Source organism: Pseudorca crassidens, chromosome 10 (genome assembly GCF_039906515.1).
Source record: "Pseudorca crassidens isolate mPseCra1 chromosome 10, mPseCra1.hap1, whole genome shotgun sequence".
Taxonomy (NCBI): domain Eukaryota; kingdom Metazoa; phylum Chordata; class Mammalia; order Artiodactyla; family Delphinidae; genus Pseudorca; species Pseudorca crassidens.
In genome coordinates this window covers 28960708-28983418 of record NC_090305.1, presented here as the reverse complement: position 1 = coordinate 28983418, position 22711 = coordinate 28960708, and the positions used below count along the sequence as shown (strand labels likewise).

Genomic DNA, 22711 nt, shown 5'->3' with positions numbered 1-22711 from the left:
GTGAAATTTAACTCACCCTTAAGCTTTTCCTTTCTTCCAGTTAGAAAATTAACACACCATGCCTCAGAGGAAAAAAAAGGAACTCTCATTTTTGCCAACCCCTGCTAAATTGTTAATGCATAAATGGATAGCTAAGCTGTTGAGCTTTACCACCATTGATCTACAATATCACCTTTTGCATCTTGATGGGGAACTCTTAAAAGTAGTAAGCTTTCTAGATCAAAGGAGTGAAAGGACAATGATACCTGGTCCTGAAGTTGATGATGTTGGAGATGGCTTCCTTGCTTGTCACTCCTACAATTTATCTCATACAATCTGCTCCCAGCAAATTGGTAGGATGGGTTCCTTGGAGAAGAAAAGTTTTGATTAAGTACTATATATGATAACATTTCCTTTTTAGCTACCTGTTTCATAGGCAATTTGGCAATGAGAGTGCAAATATGTGCGATTTAGTGCTTGCCTTTTCTCACGGTTGCTCGTGTCCTCATTTCCTAGACTATCAGGGATTTGAGATTCAGGATTATAATCCCAATAATAGTAAATTTTTTCATTTGGGGTTTGGAATGGAACAATGAAGGCCTACGAGGTGAAGAGACTTGACTGTTTTGTTTGAGGGAAGGCTGATAGTATTTACATATCATGTTAGCCCTCTCCCCAAACTGGGAGTAGATGGAAAGAATGACTTCTAAGTAGGTGTGATTGGGCCCCCATGAATTGCATGGACTTCCTGGTTTTAGCTTGTTCTAATGGTATTCAGATATGCATAAGAGTATTTTGGTTTATTTTTCTCTGCAATGGGAAATTAAAATAGCCCCAAATCCAGGTGTGTTGGCTGGATATAATTTCATTTGCATACCACGTAGAGGAGGAGAGAAAATCTGGACAGTATTTTTGGCATTTTAATAATACGCTTCCAAGGAAGGAAAAAGTCACACAATTCACGTTCTTTGACAAAACTTTAATTAGAAAACCAGACTCCTCTGATTATAAAAATTACACAAGCTGATAAATCTTGGTAAGTTATAGAGAGAATAATTTTATGAACATTTTATACCTAATAAAAAAGTTAAAATAATTAACAGCATTCATCAATTTTGTTTTCACATGATTTTCTAATATAAAAAAGCATATAGTCGTCAACCTTTATAGAAATCCATATATGTGTGTAATAGCTTTTCATAATGGGAAGGGGACAATATTTGTATTTAAATAATGATATTAATAATTCAATAATGAATATCAAAACTGCCATAAGCTGAAGCGTGACAAAATTTATGATCAAAGATGCTTAGGGAACTTTTGAGTCTTCTGAATCCAGCAAAAATGATCTTTTGGAGAAAACCTAGACGCAACAACTCGTATTATTGTAGTATTGCCTCACTTGAAAAAAAATACATATCATCAGTGTCGCTTTACATATTTTCAGAACAATGACTTTTTCTTTTCTTTCAACAGTTTTGTACCAGAGTGGGGTAACCATGTGCTGGTGAATTGTGATGCCTGCAGGAAATGGCGTTTGATCTACAGTAAACTGGAAAACTTCTTTTTTCAACCCAGACTAGTAAGAACAGATGCATACTGACAGTACAATGTTTCATGCAAATCCACAGTTTACTGTCGGGATTAACCTCTGTCCTGCAATACTGCATTTCAGGACACCTCGCCCCTTACAACTCCTGTCCTGGAGCAAAGCAGCATCACACTGACGTTGTGACAATCGCCTTTTGGCAAGATAAAAGAGTAGCTCTGTGTCCAAATGAGAAAGGAGGAGTCTGGGTAGCACAAAGCAGTCCCATGTAATATCTAAATTTCTTTATTGCATTCTAATTTTTTCAATATTGCATTGCAGTGCTGACCCAATTTCATACCATCACCAAACCATTTTAACCTACAGTGTTTACAAGTGCTGCTGTCCCTTCGATAGTACCCAAATACTGTAAACTGTTAACAAATTGCTTATTTTTCTGTGAAGAATGGCAATGAAAAAATCGTGAAGTAAATCGACTTCTGAAGATGGCATTACACTGAGCACACATACTAAACACACAAATGGCTGCCATTAAATATTCTTTTACTTGCTGGTACTTTAACACTTACATCCCAAAGTGAATTTGATTAGAATAGTTTTGGAGCAAACTGTAACTAGAAATAATTAGACATCAGTACCTTGAGGACTGGGGATAATACATTTAAGGATGCCATTGTTTCACATCTCAAATGCAGATCCAAACATAAGCATTTCTAAACATTTCAGTTGATTTAGCTTGTGGGCTAAAGAGCGGCAGAACCAGAACATCTATGGACATTTAAACTTGAGTGTTGTTCGTGCAGTCTCTGTTGTACCTTCCCTAGGAAGTGTTTTGCTAGAAATTATATACCAGGTGAGAGGACTGAATGAATACCTCAGCAATTATAAGAGAGGGAAGGTTCTCAGATCGAAATATACTTGATTTTATAGCACGCACCCCACAGGTTTGGATTCAGAGACAGACATAAGAAGAAAATGTGATTTTAGTTTATAATATTCATCACCTTCCTCCATAAATAAATTCCTTGGGTAGGACAAAGTAAAGTATATGAAAAAATATGGTATATATTCAGCTTACCTCAACTTCAAGATTCAAGTGGATAAAAATATAAGCAGCTATTTCAGCTGAGCACAGGGTAGAGATGAAAACATTAATGAAAATAAAATAGCTATCACATCACCCAAATATCTACAAAACTTAAAGAAAACTTTGTGTATGCTGAAACCTATGTGGTACAATTAATAAAGCATTTTCTGCCGGAAATAATGTAATACTGCTTCACCAACATAAATTACGTTATTTTGGAGAAATTCTAATTAGGATAAACTAAGGCATAAAACAAAAAGCAATAAAAAATTTGAACACATAACAAAGCCACACTCTACTAGCCATCTGAGTCAGAAGTTCTGTGGTTGGAATTGAATAATAAATCTGCTGGTGTTAAAGAAACTAAAATAAGTTCTATAATAACAAAAATTTAGAAGATGAGAAATTTCTACCAGAAAGAATGATACAGCAAATATCACAATTATACAGAAAAATGCTTTTTATATTCCTTCCTGATGAATTTAAACTACAAAATTTCTTCTTAATTCTTTCAGCCATTAGAGGACTAATGATCTTACAGAACCTGTGATTTAATTATGAGCATCTGTTTTGGAGACTAATAAATGAATCAATGTGAGTTTGGGAACAGCAGGTAAAATACCAATAAATTATTCATTTTGAGGGAAGAAGCAAATGTTCCTGGGCATCAGATGATATATTTAACTTATATTTATGTCAGGCTAGCTTTGGGTGCTTGTGGACATAATCCTAAAATTCCAGCTGAAAATGGCTTGGGGCAGAAGCTTTGAGTTACTTAGCCAAGAAGAAGTAGCATAGTGATTTCCCCCACTTAAATTTGTGGTTGCATGATAATCTTCCACGTTTTCAGTTGTAAGATAGGATATGAACACAGTCCCTGCTGTATCAAAGGAAACCAAGGCTTTTGTTAAAATTTAAGCTACTGATAAATACTTAAGGAAATGAAAGGCTGATGCAACTACTACCTGGCAAGGAATTCACAAGCAAGGAACTTTCTAGTTTATTAGTAAGTCTACCCTGAATTACTTACTAGACGATAAGATACATCCAATGGCTTCAACTTTATAATTGAAACACCTGAAGCTTTCAAGGGCCTCCTGAAATTGGTCCACACTTTGATCTGATTTCCTCCCTCCCTTCATGCCTCCCTCCTTCCCTTCCTTCCATCCTTCTTTGCCCAAATATTTATTGAATGCCTAATATGTGCCTGGCACTATTCTAGGGTACTGGGGTTATAGCAGTTTGTAGAACAGAAAAAAATCTCTGCCCTCGTAGAGCTTTTAACCTACTGGGGACAGATAAATAATAAACAAATGCTATGATAAGGAGGGAAGGAGGAGAGGAGGGTTACTGTATTTTTATAAGATGGTCATGGAAGGCCTTCCTAATGGCATGGTATTTACGTATAAATATCATGAAAAAAGGGAAGAAGACTTACGGCTAGAGAGCAGAAAAAGAGCATTCAGGGTGGTGAGAACTGCAAGCACAAGAGGACAAAGGGGAGAGTGGCAGGAGAGGAGGCCAGAGAGGAGGAGGATGGGGACAGATTCCCTCCATCGTGCATCTTCCATCAGAGGTAATGGCTGCGGAGGGTGGGATCCTTGGCTTAAGCAGGTCCACTGCATTCGTCAAGTGAAGTTGTATTTTCTTCATGCAGTGTTCCCCTTTAACGCCAACAGAACTTGATACCCACATTCTCTTAACCCTATAGAGTATGAACCATGCAAGTCATTGTCAATCATTTTCTGTGTTTTATCACTCAGGACTGCTTCCTCTGTTAGCCTCTTCAAATAGATCCCAAGCAGTTTAGGGTAGAAACCACACAATACATTTTCTCCTTTCCTTACAGTGTGTAACACTGAGCTCAAGGTAATTAAATGAAAGAAATACATAAAATTATCTGTTCATTAAGAGAAGACGAAGAAATCCACAACTCAAGAAAAATTTTTTTTCAAGAAATTTTAAGAATGTTGCCATGGAAACAAAAAAAATAGTAGGTTGGAACACAGTCTATCAATTTCTGATTTGTCTGATGAATTACATCATCGTCCATCCTAATCTAGGGATTATCGCTACGTGTTTGTAGACTCTTCCCTCCTGCCCTGCAGAAAGTGGGACCCCTATCTACGCAGGCTTTTTTCTCTCTTTATAATAGTACTACTACCCATTCTCCTTAATGTCTGCCGGCACCTATGATTCTTTCCTCTGAATTTATATCTCCAATTTCCCAAGGTACTGTTACCAAGCAGGGTCAGGGCTGTCAGTGGAGCAGAGGATTACAAATATATCAAAGAGTTAAGCTACAGGGTAAAAATTCACCAGGCCACTAATTTATTTGAACCACTTGCTTGAGATGCATCTACTTGAAGCAGGGACATTAGGTTAGGGATGAACAGTGGTGATAAAACACTTCCATAAAAATTAATTATTTCTCTTGTGGTAAGGTCTTTATGAGTTTTAGACTTAAAATAATTTTATGCATATTTTTCATCGGTTCTCTATCAAAGATAGTAGAGTCCAACTAAGGAATAAACGATGTATTCAGGCTCAGCTGAACAAAGAAGAAAAGCAGCTGCTGCTTAATACCGCTCGAATCATCATTTTAGTGGAAAATATCAATCCCAGATCAATCTCAGTCCAAAGCTTGAGATCTCACAATCCCCCCAGTGCTAAATTTCCAACTGGACAAGGATTTTGGAGCTTAACGTGAAGAAGGAGTAAGACTGTTCCCTCCATCCACAGATGGACTCTTCTTTCCCAAATTAGTCACGACGTCTCCTTTCTGTGAGCCATCCTTCTGAATATGTCTTAGTCATTTCCACACTGAACAAAGTGAGCAGAGGTGGCAACAGGGCAGGAATGATTCCTCATTAATATTCTTTGCTCATGCTCTTTTATAAAATGATTTTTCCTTTTTTTTGCTCTGTCAGTCTCAATTCTGGCCCAACTGGTTTATTTATCAGTATTTTTTCCCTTGGATCAAATTATGAGTTTTGTTTATACTTGTACTCACTAACTTGTTTTAGTGTATTAACATCAAACAAAAGGATTTACGCCCTCAAAGTTTTTATCTCCTGCATTGTTATTAACATGAATCCATTGATTACCCATCCTGGCCTCCCTACCTTACCATTTTGTCTCAGACTCATCTAGCACTCGTTGATACCCATTTCCAGAAAACAAACAAAAAATTCATAGGGTAACTGCCATTTATTATGGCAAACAAATATTAACTAAAAATTTTGAACAATTTTTAGATTAGGATAATAGCAGGCAAATGATAACTCTGGTCTTGCCAATGTTTCATAACACAACTGTTAAAGCAAATAGTTACTCTCATCTTTTTAGAAGACATTAAGATATTCCTGTGAATTATTCGAGCATCGTTTGTCCCTAGCATAGGACTTGGCCCATTACTTGGCACATTAAAAGTGCTTAATAAATGTTTGTTGGGTGGATTAGTGAAGGAATGATACGGCTGGTTCCTTATGCCATTTTACTTTCCGAGTTCCTAGGTATGCTCCTAGTTTTAGTTGTTGGAAAATTTCTTCTAATCAATAATTATTTTCTGTCCCTGTCAACCTTTAGCTGTGGCTTCCTATTACTGAAAAAAACTGAGTGCTCTAAGTATTTAGATATAATACATAAAGGAAAACTATTGGAACATAAGAGATCTTTTAGAGAGATCTTGTATGTGACTCTAATATAAGAATTTCAACAATTCTTTATTCTAGTTGTATGACTGAGGTGGCCCTTTGGGGTTCTGGTAGTGGTGGATTTTCCTAATGAATTACAGGTTTGTCAACCATTGCTTTTGTTAGGCTATGGCTTTAAAAAAAAAAAAACTCCAGTCAGGCATACATCACAGTTAAATAGCTACAATATTGAGACCAAAGATCTGCTTGCAATCATTTTCAACATTTGTTATATTTATAAAATTTAGTTTAGCTGTTGCTTTCCCTCTTGAGAACTTCTGCATTTTTTGCAAAAGTTGCTTTTCTTACTTTTTTTTTTTTTACTACCCCTGTCCATGGGTATTTTTCTTCATGTCAAATCACATAACCTTTTACTTCACTATCAAGATGTGCAAAGCTCTAGGCTCTAGCATTTCAACTTACTGGAAAGGATAGTGAGTTTGACATACCTGAAATTCTTCCCTCATATGGGGCCTTATTCTGGTGTGACTGGCTATAAAGGAGAATTACAGAAAATAAAACAAAATAACAACAAGAACATCCACGTGTTGGCTCTCACAGATTGAGGTTGTTAAATAACTCACTTTTCATTAGATCACAGGCAGATAAGTCAGAGGCAAGAAATTCTTTCATTTATGTTTTTCACTGAATAGATAATTGGCAAGTGTATACTAAGTGGAAGGACCTGTACGATCTACTGTTTGCCATGTCAGCTGCCATTATTAAAAGCAGTGGGAAAAAATAAGTGATCATAAACTATATCAGATAGGAACAAGTGCTATGATAAAAATTTAAATTGTGATACGAGAGAATATAATTAGAAAAGGGATCTTAAATATTTTCAGCACAAAAAAACAAATGGTAATTATGTGATGTTATGGAGGTGTTAGCTAATACTAGGGTGGTAATCATTTTGCAACATGTAAGTGTGTCAAATCAACACATCGTACACCTTAAACTTACATAATGTTATTGTCAATTACATCTCAATAAAGCTGGAAAAAAAGCAGTAGCCAATTTCAGCTTGATGCACATATAAATAACAATAATTAATACGTTTCCTAAACTTTAGTGCCTGAAAATATGTTCACCTGTCCAGCTTAATTTTGCTATGTTCTTATTTCACTCTTTTCTAGACATACTCATTCTTACCAAAGGAAAAACATGCTTTAATTATTCTAAGAAAAATTATTTTAGAAATAAAAAAAATTGAACAGGAAAAAAGCAAAATAAATTAATGATTAAAATATTAAATCTGGACAGGAGAATGGCTACTGAGTAAGTCAAATATTCCCATACAAAATTCTGGGCATCTTTGTTTAAAAAATATGAAAAACTATATAAAGTGAATGTTATTAAATAGAGTTCTCTGGTTATTCATGCAAATGATGTCACTAATGAAATCTGCAATAACAAAAGCTTCTAAAGTGGATTACGGATTATTAATTCAGTATAATTTTGGCATCAGGTTAAACATGGTGAATGCTGTATATCGATGTATTATTCCCTGTAATGCCATGACATTAATCACCAGATACAGTGGACTCGGGTATTCAAAGATTTAAAGTTATTGGTTTAATGACTTGGAAATAGTGCTGACAGCTCATGAATAATTTTGTCCAGACTTGGAACTGTATCACGCGCAGCCTGAGGGATGGGCTTTGTCAGTAAGCCTGGGCACTGCTCAGGAGCCACCAGCCTGTTTATTATTGTCCCCATCTCTGTAGTTCTCACATGGTGAGAAAATTGTTAGTTCATGCGCGTTTGTAGTTAATGTTCATACAGTAATACAATGTAATGAAGTGAGATGTTTTAGGCAGAATTTTTTTGAACTGATTATAAATTGCTTTAGATTTGAAGTTAATACAAGTGTTAGGGGTCTTAAAAGGCCATCTAACTATTTCAGTAACACTTCAGTGATTTACACGTTATAAAGATATTTGTAACTTAGGGATTTGTAAAAAATACGTTTCAGGAATACCAAGGTATTCTGTGTTTGCTTCAGAACCTTACCTTAAACAGGTAGAAATAATTGATATACATAATCATGGTATTATTTTTAATGCATGTGTTCTTGTATTTTTAAAGGATAAATTTTATAATTTTTAGAACCTGTAATTCAACAAAAGACTGAAGAAGTATAGATTATTATGTTTCATTGTGATGTCATGGGATGTTGTGCTTACGAAGTTTAATTCCTAGCCTAGAAGAATCTTTCCCTAAAGGATAGGGAGCCCAAAGATCCCACTGAAGTGAGATGAAGAGGTCATGTGTCATGATATTACGTGGGGCATTTAATATTAGCAATAAGAAATGAAAGAGAGGACAGTGAATCTATGAACAGCCTAGTTTGCAGCATTTAGGATTGTGACCTAGAAAGAACTGGTAAAGTTAACTGATACTAGTAACAAAAGAGTAAACACCTGTATCATCTATCAGTATTTTAACATGTTAACTGTTCCTTGTTATGACTAATGGAACTAGACTTTTGTGGTTTTTAAAATAAAAGGTCAACATACCCAGAAGTAATGTAAATAACTTTGCCTAGTGGCACTGTAGTAAATATAACTGAGATGACATTTTCACAAGTAGCTAAGACTTTATGATTATTTTTCTTAAGAGTTTTACTTTTAGGCTTAAATCATAGATTTCCTAAACAGAGTAATACTGAGGAATTTAACTAAAATTATTATATCTCTCTGTGGGCAAAGTATGAAAATAATAAAATAAATAAGGAAATATTTGCAACATAATTTCCCTTGATTGAGTTAGGACATTAACTTAATTATTAGAGGTATGTGCAAATCTATGGGGAATAATTTGTTACTTCTTTATTTTAACTATAGTTAGAAAAAAATCTGGTTTACAAATTATTTTTTCACTTACAAAGAATGGAGATAAATTTTGATAATGGACCAAATTCAGGGAATTTTGGAGACTGTGAAGGACTCCCGTGGAAATACTTGCTTCTTAGTGAGATTAAAAAAATGTGCTTCGCGCAGTTCCCTATTTTGAAGATTCATTGGGGTGAAAATATAACTTAGGAAATACATATATATATATTTTTGATATTGACATTTTTTGTTCAGAATTCTTTTTTAAGCTTTCCTCAATAAGTAGCTTTAGTTTCAGAGCCCAAGATACAGAATTACAGAGCAGAGAGCTATATATGGCTTATTAGTTTACTTGCACTATTGTAGAAGTGATAAGTGAGACTGTTTTCATGAACAAGATGTGGTAAGAACCTATAGGGCACAGAATATTAAACAAAAGAATGTTCTTACAGGGAAAGACATTTGAAAATGGTGGTTTGCCATTAGGTTTGTACTGATAAGACACTAGCGTCTCAGAATTTTACACTTTTTATCATTCTCCTTTATTTTGCGATAGAAATTAACATTTGTTTAGCCAGGATTAAGAGCAAGTGGGTTTTGTTTTAGGAAAGAAAAGGAAATAAAATGCTCAACTTTTACTCTCATTCCTACAATCTGTGTATGCACGGGTGAAGAGTACCTCTTCCTAGTAGTTTTCTTTTCACTGATCCTAATGTTTCCAAAAGTGACCTGTGTTTCAGAACCCCAGTTTAACTAAAAATAATAGTAATGACATCTAGTGAAAAAGAAAACCTAAGTAAAATGCCAAATACTGGTAACTTAGTCTCTTTCTGTTTGCTTAGGGTAAACAAGCAAACAAACAAACTGAGTTTTCCCTCCATTGATAAGAAGTGCACTTGGAATTTTTACTGAAGTTATTCACAGATTATTTGACTGTGCACTTCACTAGGTGGACCACTGCCTCATAGGCAATGTCAGGTTATTCTCTTTCTGAACCAAGTTTTGGGATGTCTGCAGAGAGACACCAAACAACTGTCCTGAGATATTTCAAGTATATGAATATTATTAATCAGAATGCACAAGTGGAACTGCACATAGGGGTATTCCTTTTACACTTAGCCTGGTCTAAAAAGAGCATCAAGGAGAGCTAGTAAATAATATTGCTTTGTGGCTACAACATATTGCCATTTAATCAAAGGCTGCCTGCCATTTTGTCTTTAAATACCCTTTTGAGGTAGCTTGGAGAGATCTCTGCCCTTTTCATGCTGTGACAGATTTCCTATTTAAGAGTAAGAAAACCTATTGCTGAAAAATATGCATAATTAACAGGAAAGTAGAATAAAATTGTTGCTTAAACGCTGCTAGAACCTTGGAATATTTGCATTGGTGAGTTTAAAGTCTAATTTATCAGTACCTAGCACTTTTATGTTTGAGAAGAAAAGATATCAGAATTTCCTGATTCTACCTCAAAAGAGGTGCTGCGTACTACAGCAGGGCATGTAGGAATATGACAGTTTGGTTTTCTTCCAGGTCTCTTATTGTGTCTACCAATGACCAGTGAATTAACCAAATAGAATGATGGAAGGTATTTCAGTTTCCGGGGGGAAATTCTGTGGACCATCTTACATGAAATAACTTAAATGCTCCCCACAACATACTGCAGGTTGCCTCTACCAAAATCCAAGTTCATAAATTTATACAGGACTGGAAAATGACACATTTATAATAAACTCCCCTTGTCTCTTACCCATGGCAGCCTCTCTAGTTACTCCTAGGAAATTCTTCAATGAAACTGTCCAAAGCATTAAAGTTCTTATTTCTCCACTGGTTTGACAGAGCCTTTTGTGTAATGCAGTTGCTCTAATAACTATGGATATAGAAGGTAGGGAAAACATGCTATTCTTCTATCTAGCCATGCCATTAGCCATGTTGGAAACTGGAATACAGTTACTAAATGACTTCTAAAGACCCCAGTTCAGGTAAGTACAAACACGTGACATGGAACAGGAATCACACAAAACCAGTATATGTTCTTATTCCTCTGTTTCTGAAGTTTCCTCCTCATTTTTAAGACTTCATAAATAGCATGACCTGTGAGAATTTTCTTAGGGAAAACTTCAACTGGGAAAAATAGTAGGGACTGACTTTCTGTGATTTATAAAAGTGCAAAATTAGCAATAATTTTTAATAAATACTTTGTTATATTAAAAATATCTACCTTACAAAGCTTCTCATTTTAAGGTATAAGCCCATTTAATTTTGACAACACCTTTACAGGTGCAGAAGAAATATGATGTTATTTGTAGACTAGTCATCTGCACTATTCTAGTGTATGATTTTTAACCCTATATACTTCACTCTGTGAGTTGTTTTCCATATCATAAGAAAAGCAAGGAACTTCTCTATCAGCAACAGAGGTCCTAATTAAGTACAGAGAAAACATCAACAAAATATTCATTATGTCTCAAAGATGCACAAAATCAGAGCAATGCCAACAGCCATCCAGGATAATGCTTATCTGGGTGCTTACTTGAAGCTTCTATTCAAGGAGACTCCCTAGTATCCCATTTTCTTCTGCAAAATGATCTATGGTCCTGACTCATGCTTGGAAATTCAGGAGCACTTGGCCCACAAATGTCAGGTTATGAATCTGACAAATGAGAAGGTAATCAATCTTCAAATGGAGTGTATTGGCATGTGTTCGATTTGGCTAGCAGTTAAGAATCTATAGTTTTGAGGCACCGTGCAATTCTCTGTGCACGGTGTCTCAAACTATAAACTGTACATGGTGTGCTTGAAAGATTGGTGTAAATGCCTGCACCACAGTGATGATGCTGAGTTTTATATTTAGACGGAAGATGGGGAAATTTCAAGGCCATACCAATTCCGCTATAGATCGATTTTGAGTCAGTGTCATAAAATTTGTCACAATTTCTTTTTTGTAATACAGAAAGAGTAAGAAGTGTTTTTTTTTTTTTGCGGTACATGGGCCTCTCACTGTTGAGGCCTCTACCGTTGCGGAGTACAGGCTCCGGACGTGCAGGCTCAGTGGCCACGGCTCACGGGCCCAGCCGCTCCGCGGCATGTGGGATCTTCCCGGACCGGGGCACGAACCCGTGTCCCCTGCATCGGCAGGCGGACTCTCAACCACTGCGCCACCAGGGAAGCCCAAGAAGTGTTTTTGTTTTGTTTTGCTTTCTTGTTTTTAAAGAGAATAAAAGTGTTCCTAAATCTATTTTGGTATAAATGACAGTTTTTAGGTTCACATTTGAAAGGATTATCAATACCATTTGCAAACACCAACAAAATAGATTGAACAGAGATCCCTCTAGAAGAAAGAGATGGAGCAAATTATTGACTTCTCCAATCCACAGGAGACATCTAAATTCTATTCTCAAGGCATTGTATTCTCTGTTTCAACTTGAGATTAGCAAACACGGGACACTAAAGTACGCTTAATTACTGACTAACATAGAATCTGTTACGTCCTTTACTTGGATTCCAGATTTACCCTCTAGGATTTTCCAGAGGACATTCTAGAAGAGGTTGCTGCCATTGACACCCAGGGAAGGCAACTTTTAAACTGTTCCCCTTGGTATGGAAATTTCTATGGACTTTAGGCCCTTGGAACTAAAACCTACAAGGCATTTATGAATAGGTGACATGAGAATTTTAATAAAAGTTGCAATAACCATGAAAATAGTGTCTTTAAAAATCTATGTACTATTAGTAACAATTCATGCATAGTGCCAGGCATTCAAAACTATTTGGCCAGAAAAATATGTGACTGTAATTATAATATTTACAGTCAACTTATAAAAAAATACATGTAATTCTGAATGGCAATAGTTAATCCCTAGCTCTAACCACAAGCCTAGGAGGATCAGCTTATTATGGGAAAATGCAATGGGTAATTACAAAATGGAAAAAGCTCTCACCCTCTTGAATTCAACATTCAAGAATGGCTATTATGGCATCATAGGAGCTTCATTTGTCATAATTCTTCTTCTAATCTCACAAGGTAAAACCAACAATTCTGTGGAAATAAATAGGAATAAAATGGGAAAGGAACACTCACATGATACAGCCACAGTGGAGAATAATTCTTTCATAGAGTATTCATGCACAACCTTCAAAGAAGTTCACTGGTCCCTGAAAGAATTCATGGGATGACATTTAAGTATACCTTTCATTTAAAAAACTTGTGCATGGTCTAAGTCAGCATATGATTACCTTTAACTATAGGAGGGAAAGAACCTGTTAGCCAAATCTCCTTTCTATCATTTAGTGAGTACCTCTTTGAAGCTTTATTAACCGTCACGGAGAGTGGAGCTCTTATGGTACTAATTATGGTACTAAATCAAATTTAAATTCCAATGGGAGGAAACAAATCCACATCCCAGTTTAAATTCAGAAAGGGTGTGGTTTTTGCAAACTTTTAAACTCTCACTTGAAGGGAAAAACATGTTTCAGCAAAAGAAAATATTCTACATATCTGAGATAGTTCCCACAGGTTTCTTCTCTTCCTGGAGTTGACTGGTCATCTTCTAGCAGTAGATAAGTTCCTAATTTGAGTACCATGAATATTTCACAAAAGGAGTAAACAACGGGAGTAAACTTGAAAAACTAGAAGAGTTGCACATGAGCTACTGAAAGAGGCAGAGGTTTGGTGTCACATGCAAATCATGATCTTATACTTTAGGATGTATCTTGGCATTCGGCAAATGGGATTCTTGGAAATACCTGTTTCACAGTGAGTTTGGGAGGTCAGAGGATGCTCAGTTACATTCTTCCTAGGCTTAAATTACTTTCAAGGACTGAGTTAGGGCATTTTGTGTGGTATATTAACTCTTCCAGGACAAGAAATCCCATTTCAATAAATTATTGCTACAGTTCACTAAGGAGTACCATGGTGTCCGGGAAAAGATAATATCCCTTCCAGAATTCCACCTCTCTAGTCTCTTGAACAATGAGAAATTCATATTTTTCTTAGTCACTTTGATCCTTGAAGATATAAGCTAAAAAAGAACTGTTTTCCCCATCCAAATAGAGACCATCTAGATGGAGACATGATATGAGAACTGCCTCAGTATTGGGGTAGTTACGCCACTATCCCCATATGCATTTGGCAACTGGAACACTTGATTCTTTCTTTATAAACCAACCTGCCAATCTTGTTTGCATGTGGAATTGTCTAAGGTAATCAAGAAAAAAAAATGACCCAAGTAGGCAAGCTTTTTAAAAATTGGTAAATTAATGGAGTATGGTACATTTTGGAAAGAAATGGACTGATAGTTAATGGAATATCTCGGCTGATGACCTCCCATTTTTGAAAGGGATGTAAAACACATCTTCACAAATGATGAGTAAACTGTGAAAGAAGAGTCCCCCCGATGCCACCAAAAAACCCAATGCCTCAGAAATTTCCACTTCAGATATAAGGTCATGGGCTGCAGGTCTGCTAGTGCCAAATACCAGTTCATCCTAGTAGAGCAGCTCAGGAGGCAAAAGGCTAGGGTTATCTGTGACATGACTTTACAAATAATGTACAAACAAAAATGCTATATTATGGCCATTATTTTCCATACTCGATCTATTGATAGTTTGCCCATATGAACACAACTGAAAGGACATGGATCACTTCTAATAGAAACTCAATAACCTCAAGGTAGGACAAAACAAACTCCATTTAATAAAATAAAATTTGGTGAAAGGTTTTTCATTGTAGAGACAGTTCCCCTTTCCCTTAATATTCCAGTAAACTCTTTATTTGTAAAAGCATTCCCGTTTTGTTGTTTCATTACTTCATTAATCTACCAACTTCATTTCTAAACACTGCAACGAGACTGGAATGGCTGGTATCTCTTTTCTGAACGTGAGTCCAAAAAGTCTTTTGGTTTGTTTGTTTGAGATTTTAATATTTTAAATTCAATTAAAATATGCAACCAAAGTTGGTGGGAGACAGTAGCTCTCCTCCAGGTAGAAGAGCTGACTAGCAGATTTCATAATCATTGGACATTTGTTCAGTCCTACCTGAAAACTAAGTTATTTTACTGCCTGGCACGGGAAAAGGCATTTTCTAGTAATTTTCTGTGACAGGAAGCACACCATTGATCCAAGGAAGCACCCAACAGACTGAGTCCATCTGCTGGGGAGCAGCTGTAAATTTTAATACAATGAAAACATTTCCCTTAGTACTGTTTCTGAGAGAGAATTCAGCAGCAGTTACAGTTGATCCGTCACCTGTGGAGAACGACGATCACCCTAGGAGTCCTGCCAACTGACAAGCACTTTTCAGGTAACAAGAACAATGATATTGCAAGAAGCTACAAAACAATATTGCAGTAGTTATAGCGACCACCACTATAGTGATTGTGGCCTGGGTTAATGTTCCAAATATTAATGCAAGAACACACTAGACTTGATAGGTTTAGAGTATTTTCTTTACACTAAGAACCAGCTGGTAACACATGACGAGTGGTGATGCTCCGTTTACTCTATTTCCTTCTATAACAAGTTTCCTAGTTACGCCCACTTTCTCCTATGTTAATTATCTATATTCCACGGTAGTATATTTTCAACATCTAAAATGAGAATACTGTAACTACGGAATACCTCAACTCTCTCTCACACACACACACACACACGCAGTCTTGTGCAACTTTACACACATTTGTATGAACAATGCATGTAAAGTGCTCATTTGCAGTGGGTGAGCTCCCTAAAAGCAGCTAAATCAGTCCTCCCAAATACAGAGAATCATTAAAAGCCAATGAAAAGCCACAGTAACTATTTAGCACTAACATGAGATTTTAAACCTTGCCCACGTGGTAATTAATTCAAATGCCTTTTGCGTTTTTTGCTAAGTCATCCAAAGCAAGAATCTCAAAGATTGACAAACATGATATGTGAATCTAATGGGCTCACGTCTCTGTTTATTTTGCTTATTGCACAGATGAACAGTACTCTTGCTGCAACACTTGAATCGATTTTGAATGGCCATTAATGCGTCTACATTTGGCTAAGGCTGGTTTGACTTTCTAGAGAAAGGCCAGCCGGTCTGCAAACGGGCACCTCCCTCCACACAGATGTCAATGTACACTAAAGACAAATCTAAGTATATGTATATATGGCACATACACATATATACGCACACTTAAAATGAATTGGGAAGTGCTTTGGCTTAGATGGGATTAAATATGTACTTCCCAAGTGCATAGGTTTCCTTTGACCAACCTGTTCAAAAAACAAATATGAAAACTGTCATGGCAATTTTGACATTTCCTATGTCTTTTCCGCTATTTGGAGGCCCCCATCTTCTCTACTCCATCTCTCCTAAGCATTTTATTTTTAAAAGCAGTTGGCTCCTTTGGCCTTCTAACACTCCATTGATTCGTCCATTCCTTGGAAGAGCTCTAAGGTCACATCCAGAAACTTATCTTTAGTGGAGAACAAGGTTGCAAAGAACATTTTCCCCTTCTTTGAGTCCTTCTTCCCCCACAAGAAGTAGACACCGTGATGTGTCATGAATAATTCACTCTTGATCTGACTTGCCTTGTTACCCCTGGCCAGCCCAAGCAGCTGAGGTCTGAGCTTTGCCTGCCCTGCATCGTTGTGCAATACTGGAAAAGAAAAATAATCCATTAGTCTACACCCTTCAGACTGTGGTGACGTGATCAGGGTTCTCTTGAATTTCTATGCATTCGATTTCCTCTCTCTCCTTCCGTTTGGCGCGTTTCTTTTTCTTGTGGTGCTTTTTGGAAGGGGGGAAAAAGGTTAGGAACACAGGTAAGATAACAAAACAGTGCAGAAGTGTGCAACCCCCCGTGAGCAGCAAGCATTTGAACAGTGTGAAGGTCAGGTTCGAAGGCACAAATAGGAGGGGGACCAACCCAATAAGAAAAGAAGTAACATTTTGCAAAATGGCTGTCCCATGCTCTTGCAGGGAGCTTTTTATACATTGTGTTCGGGTGTGCTCAGTTGCTAATACAAACGTATAAAGCAGTGGTGCACAGTGGTCAATGGCGAAATTTAAAGTGTAGATAAGGCACAAGATAGAAATGCAATCCATGTCGATGTTCCATAATGTCATTAAGCCCAGAACGCCCAGCTCAATTGAGGTGACGCTAAGAATTAGCCAGAAGTTTCCCAGAGGGTGGATCACTAGGAAAAAAGTCAGGATTAACACCAGGAGAACACCAAAGCCTGCAATCAGAACAGGCACTGTGACAGATAAGCTGTAATGGTCCGTGAACACAAAGGAGGGGTTGAACACGATGAAACGGATGCTCTTTGACAGCGACAGGGGCCTCAACTTTTCCAGCACTTCTATGACTTCCTTCTGCTTGTCTCTCCTAGTCCTGGCCACCAGATACAAGCGAGAAGCAATGATGTTGTTTTCATCTCCTGCCTTGGAGAAGATGATATCGTTTCGAAAATGCTGGAATTCTGGCTTTTTTAAAAATGAACTTTGTAGGACACTGATAAAGTCACTCTTGTTATTGGCACTGATGTTGCTCACTTTCAGGAACTGGTAATACTGCTCCACCCAGGACACTGCAGTGAATCCACTGCAGAGTCTCCGGAGGTCCTCCTGGACACTGCTGTTCCAGTACTCGAGGGGCTCGTAGACATAGAATCCTATCACGGGGCTGTAGTTGCTGAAATATTTCTGCTGAACCATGGCATAAGAGACGCTTGGGGAATCACTGGCTAGTAGATTGATGATGTTGGCTCCGTCACTGATCTGCAAGCACCCCATGAAGGAGAAGGAGGCATAGATGAGATAGAGGATGACAACAAATGGCTTCACGTAGATATTGGTAATCCATTCATTGTAATGTTCACGGAGGAAGTGCTGAATAAAGTGGTGCTGGTAGGGGTTCGTCTCATGATGGGATGTCTGTTGATGCCCATCACTCATCACTGTCTGGAACCACACAGGCTTGCGGTCCAAGTATTCTGCAGAAGGGATCTTACAGCAAAAGATGCTGTGGTAGCGGTTTTGCTCTAGTTGGCCAGCGAAGACCAGACAGGAGCCAAAGAAGGAGAAAATGTAGAAGTAGTTCAACAGGATGGAGACACACATGTTCTGACAGAAGACCTTCACAGCCTCTATGTTGGTGAACGGGCTGGCACCCATGCCAAAGGTAATAAAGTACAGGGAGCTCGTCATGGTATAGGTCACCATCACATCCGAATAGGCATCGGCTACCCTGTCTTTGAAGGGCAAATTCTCTTTGGTTCTCCGCCATCCAGACAGAAGCTCAAATACTCCTTTTGTTCCATGACCTAATTTAAAAAAAGAAGGAAAAGAAGAATTGTTTGCATTCCCTCCTATGGTTCAAGCGAATTCCTTATAGGTTATCTATGCTCAACAGTACTGCATACTCTAATCTTCAAAGTACTATGATACTCCTATCAGGATCTCAAATTTCAGTTACATAGCAGGATATGTTTGGTTCATGTTTCTACTTCAGCAAAGTCCAAACTTATTGGTATTCTGGGCAAAATGAAGCGTTTATTGTCTGTTCCATTAATTTGCCAAATTGTAAATGTAATGTGACATTGTTTTGTGATTTTTTTTCCCCTGCACACATATTGTCTCCCTAAATGGATACTAAGTTGTCAAGGGCAGGGGCTGTTAGCCACCCATCTTCCAATGTCCCTCAATACCAGTTCAGTGCTTTATCAACTGAGGTATTGACTGACAGTCCCTAACCTTCATTTCAAACTGACTTACATGCTGATTTTGGAAATTATAAGATGATCTTAAACACTTAAAAATGGCTTTAAATTGATTTTACAATGTTAATAACCTGCTAGGTAGCCAAACAGCTTAGAAACCAATTCCTGTAGATTTGATTAATTAACATTGGATATGAGTCAAAAAACTCTGCCAGGTCACATAAAACACAGGGCAAGACCTTCAGGGGGAAAGACCATAGCAGGCATTTCCTCACAGAGCTTTTATTCACACAGAGTGGGTGATGAGCAAATGTTTGACTGCTCCATTAGTGGACGGAGTGTGCTTTTTCTTTTTTTCTTTTTTTTGCGGTACGCGGGCCTCTCACCGTTGTGGCCTCTCCCGTCGCGGAGCGCAGGCTCCGGACGCGCAGGCTCAGCGGCCATGGCTCATGGGCCCAGCCGCTCCGCGGCATGTGGGATCTTCCCGGACCGGGGCACGAACCGGCGTGCCCTGCATCGGCAGGCGGACTCGCAACCACTGCGCCACCAGGGAAGCCCTAAAATAATTCTTTAATGAGAGCACTTCTCTTCTGAAATGAAGACTCTTGGTATCTTTGTAGTCACAAGGGGGGAAAGGTTACCTGAGGCTATGGCTAAATTTGGCTTGTCTCTGCTTTTGGTCACTTTTTTGGAGCATTAGGTACATTATGGAGGCCAGGTTGTTACTTTATATAGTACAAAGGTCTTACGTGTGGGAAGATGAAGCTAAATCATATGAGGTCAAATAATCACTCTAATGGTAAAGACTGAAAACACAACTTTGGGGCTGGCGTGTTTTATCCCATTCATAGGCTTAGATATTTTACAGGGTGTTCCTAATAATACTCACTCATTTGATTTTCACCATAGTCTGGTCACCTCCCAGCAGTTCAAATCTATTACCTGCTCGAGAGTAGTCCTCTCACTCCCCATCAACCTGCCTATAATCAGTCTTACTTTCCAAGTTTTGTTCATGCTATTTTCTCTGCCTTTCAATACCTTCCTCTTGTTGCTGCTTATATTGAAATTCGACCCATCAGTCTGTTAGCTCAGTTCTCTTCTTTGTCTTGAAGCCGTTTCTGACAATTCCAGACATACTCATTTTTTTCTGTTCCTTAAATTCCTATTGCACTAATTAGCTACTCATTTTGGCACACTAACATGTGCTGTTTTGCTCTGGAACAAAATGGTTTTCTCAGGACGTGGTCTATCTCTTTGGTTAGACTGCAAATCCCTCAAGGTCAGGGAATGCATTTTATGTTACTTCTATACTCTGCAGAACATCTGACAAAGTGATAGATGCCCACTAACCTCTCAATGAATTAAATCAACTATGACTCTCAATTCCAGTTGGGTCTAGAAAATGTACCTTTTAATTACTAATTCAAAAGTTTATTATGATCTTTATACCTATATTAATTGTGCCCAGAAGAGATATACACTTTTTTTTTTTTTTTTTTTGGTACGCGGTCCTCTCACTGTTGTGGTCTCTCCCGTTGTGGAGCACAGGCTCCAGACGCGCAGGCTCAGCGGCCATGGCTCACGGGCCCAGCCGCTCCGCGGCATGTGGGATCTTCCCGGACCGGGGCACGAACCCATGTCCCCTGCATCGGCAGGCAGACTCTCAACCACTGCACCCCCAAGGAAGCCTGAGATATACACTTTTAATTCAACTCAACCCAATATATATTTATTAGAATTTGCTACCATGAGGATCTGTGCTAGTCAATATATAAAACATAAAGGTAAACAAGAAACACAATCTTTTCCAATATCTGTCAGTCCAGAGGTCATTTTTACTTGGGTAATTCTGAGCCTGAGATCATAGCTTCTAATACAAATGAATTTTAGGAACTGTTCTGTATGTTGTAAGATGTTTAGAAGCATTCCTGGCCTCTACTCACTACATGTCAGTAGCACACTCCTCAGTTGTGACAATCAAATATGTCTCCAAACATTGCCAAATGCTGTTTTGGGGACAAAACTGCCTCCAACTGAGAATTATTGGTTTAGTCAAAAGAAAAAGAGATATTATACACACACACACACACACACACACACATTTTAATCACCCTTTTCTGACTATAAAAATAGGACATATTTCCATCAAAAATTTTGGGAAAATGGAGAAAATAATGGTGAAAAAATTATTCCATAGTCCCATAACACAGATAACTGCTGTTAACAATTTGGTGCATTTATTCTAGCTACGTATGTATGTACGTATTAAGCTTTATCTATCTATCTATCTAACCATCCATCCATCCACCCTTCCATCTTTCCAGACAAATAACTATAATTATTTCACAGAACTGGCCTCCTACAAAGAGAAATTAGGGTTTGGGGTTATCTTGTTGCTCTGTCCAGTTGGCCTGTTGACAACGGAGATCCCGTTTTCTAATCTCTGCAGTGTTTTCCCTCTTGGTTTCTTACTATTCCCTTTAGTTTTCATTCTGATGCTAGAACCATTTTTTTAACATCTCTGCTCACTTGAAAGAATCCTTAAATCTCTACATAGCTTTTTAAAAGGAATTGTATTCACTATTTTTCCACCCTTACTCCGAGAGTCCTATTTCAATTCAAACAATACACCTGAAAACAAGGCACTAGTATCCACTCAAAAGACAGGTGGTCCACCATCTCAGATGATGAAGCATGGAATATACACAAGTGTGACTTGCCCCACTGAACAAAGACCTGAACTGATTCCATGATATTACTCCCTGGTACCCTAGTCCTGGCAGTTCTTTGCTTCTGTCTGATTCCCACCAAAATCCTTAATCCTCACCGAAGGCCTCAGTTTGTCTTATGAACACCATTCATGCTCCTGAGTGGTGATAGACGTATGTAAGCAGCTAACAGACTTGAAAGGAAGGCTTGCATTCTTGTTAAGTAGAGATGTATGCTGTGTACTGTGAAAATACAGTTGATTCTTTCTGAGGGGTCAGAAAATCTCCAAAAGGTGTTACTAGGTAGAGGATGATGCCAGTGGTGATCTAGACTGATGGAATAACACGAATAAGGGCAAAACCCTTATTAATTAAGGGAAAGTAGTTTTGTTTTTGATGTTTATAATTGAATTTTTTTTCTCTGCAGAGATAATCTATTGCCCAAATTATACACTTTATTTAATGTTTCAAAAGATGACTGCCAAACACTGATCATGATTTCCTCCCACTATATTAGTATATATTTGCAAATTATATTAGAATAATATGACAAGTATCTCACCTGGGACATTATGGGATAACTGACATTTGTCTTGATAAAGTTTCATGAAAGAAAAGAGAGAGAGAACTCTTAGGAATAAAAGTGATTTGGACAGAATTGGAACTGGGAGAAAAATTCAAGGAGGAAAATGAATAGAAATAAAAGATCTGCATGTATATGAGTGTGTATTGAATATTGCAAAAGTCTTCAGGGATGTTGCTGGGGGGACCTCTTTCTAAATGAAAGCAAATGGAAGAATTGTGCAACAACAAGGAAAACTTAGCTGTCAGCTTACTAACATACCCTATTTAACAATAATTTAATAAGTTCTGCTATTTGCAATTGAGAAATGAGAAAATGAAGAGTGTGCCGATTCTTTCCCTAGCCACGGCAGTGCAGGTGAGCCAGAGGAAATATTTTAAATGATTAAAATTAAAAAAAAAATTTGTTACCAAACAAAACTCATTTCAGTCCTAAGTGAGCTGAACAATATTCAGAATTAGTTATAATTCGATCTGAACCTCAAGCAATCACTCTACAACAAGTAAAGATGACTTCTAAAGTGAGATGGATCTTCTTGAGAACTTATTCCAGCCCACATTTTACAACATTTCTCTAAACTCCTGCACTT

At 37.6% G+C, this 22711-nt stretch overlaps 1 protein-coding gene across 2 annotated transcripts in view; it reads right to left on the bottom strand.

Annotated features, from left to right (window-relative positions):
- Positions 1–209: 209 nt before the first annotated feature.
- Positions 210–22711, bottom strand: part of PTCHD4 (patched domain containing 4) — a 191757-nt gene continuing 169255 nt past the window's right edge. The window contains exons 3-4 of one of the 2 annotated variants that reach the window (XR_010946789.1): positions 13223–18435; positions 210–345 (exon numbers count right to left, since the gene is read on the bottom strand). Coding sequence is in view for 1 of the 2 variants with exons in the window: in XM_067752744.1 (XP_067608845.1) it covers positions 16802–18435 (1634 nt within the window). In the remaining variant the exon portion in view is untranslated. Of the gene's footprint in view, positions 346–1381; positions 18436–22711 lie in introns of those variants that run through there. The other variant, XM_067752744.1, reaches the window with a different exon arrangement.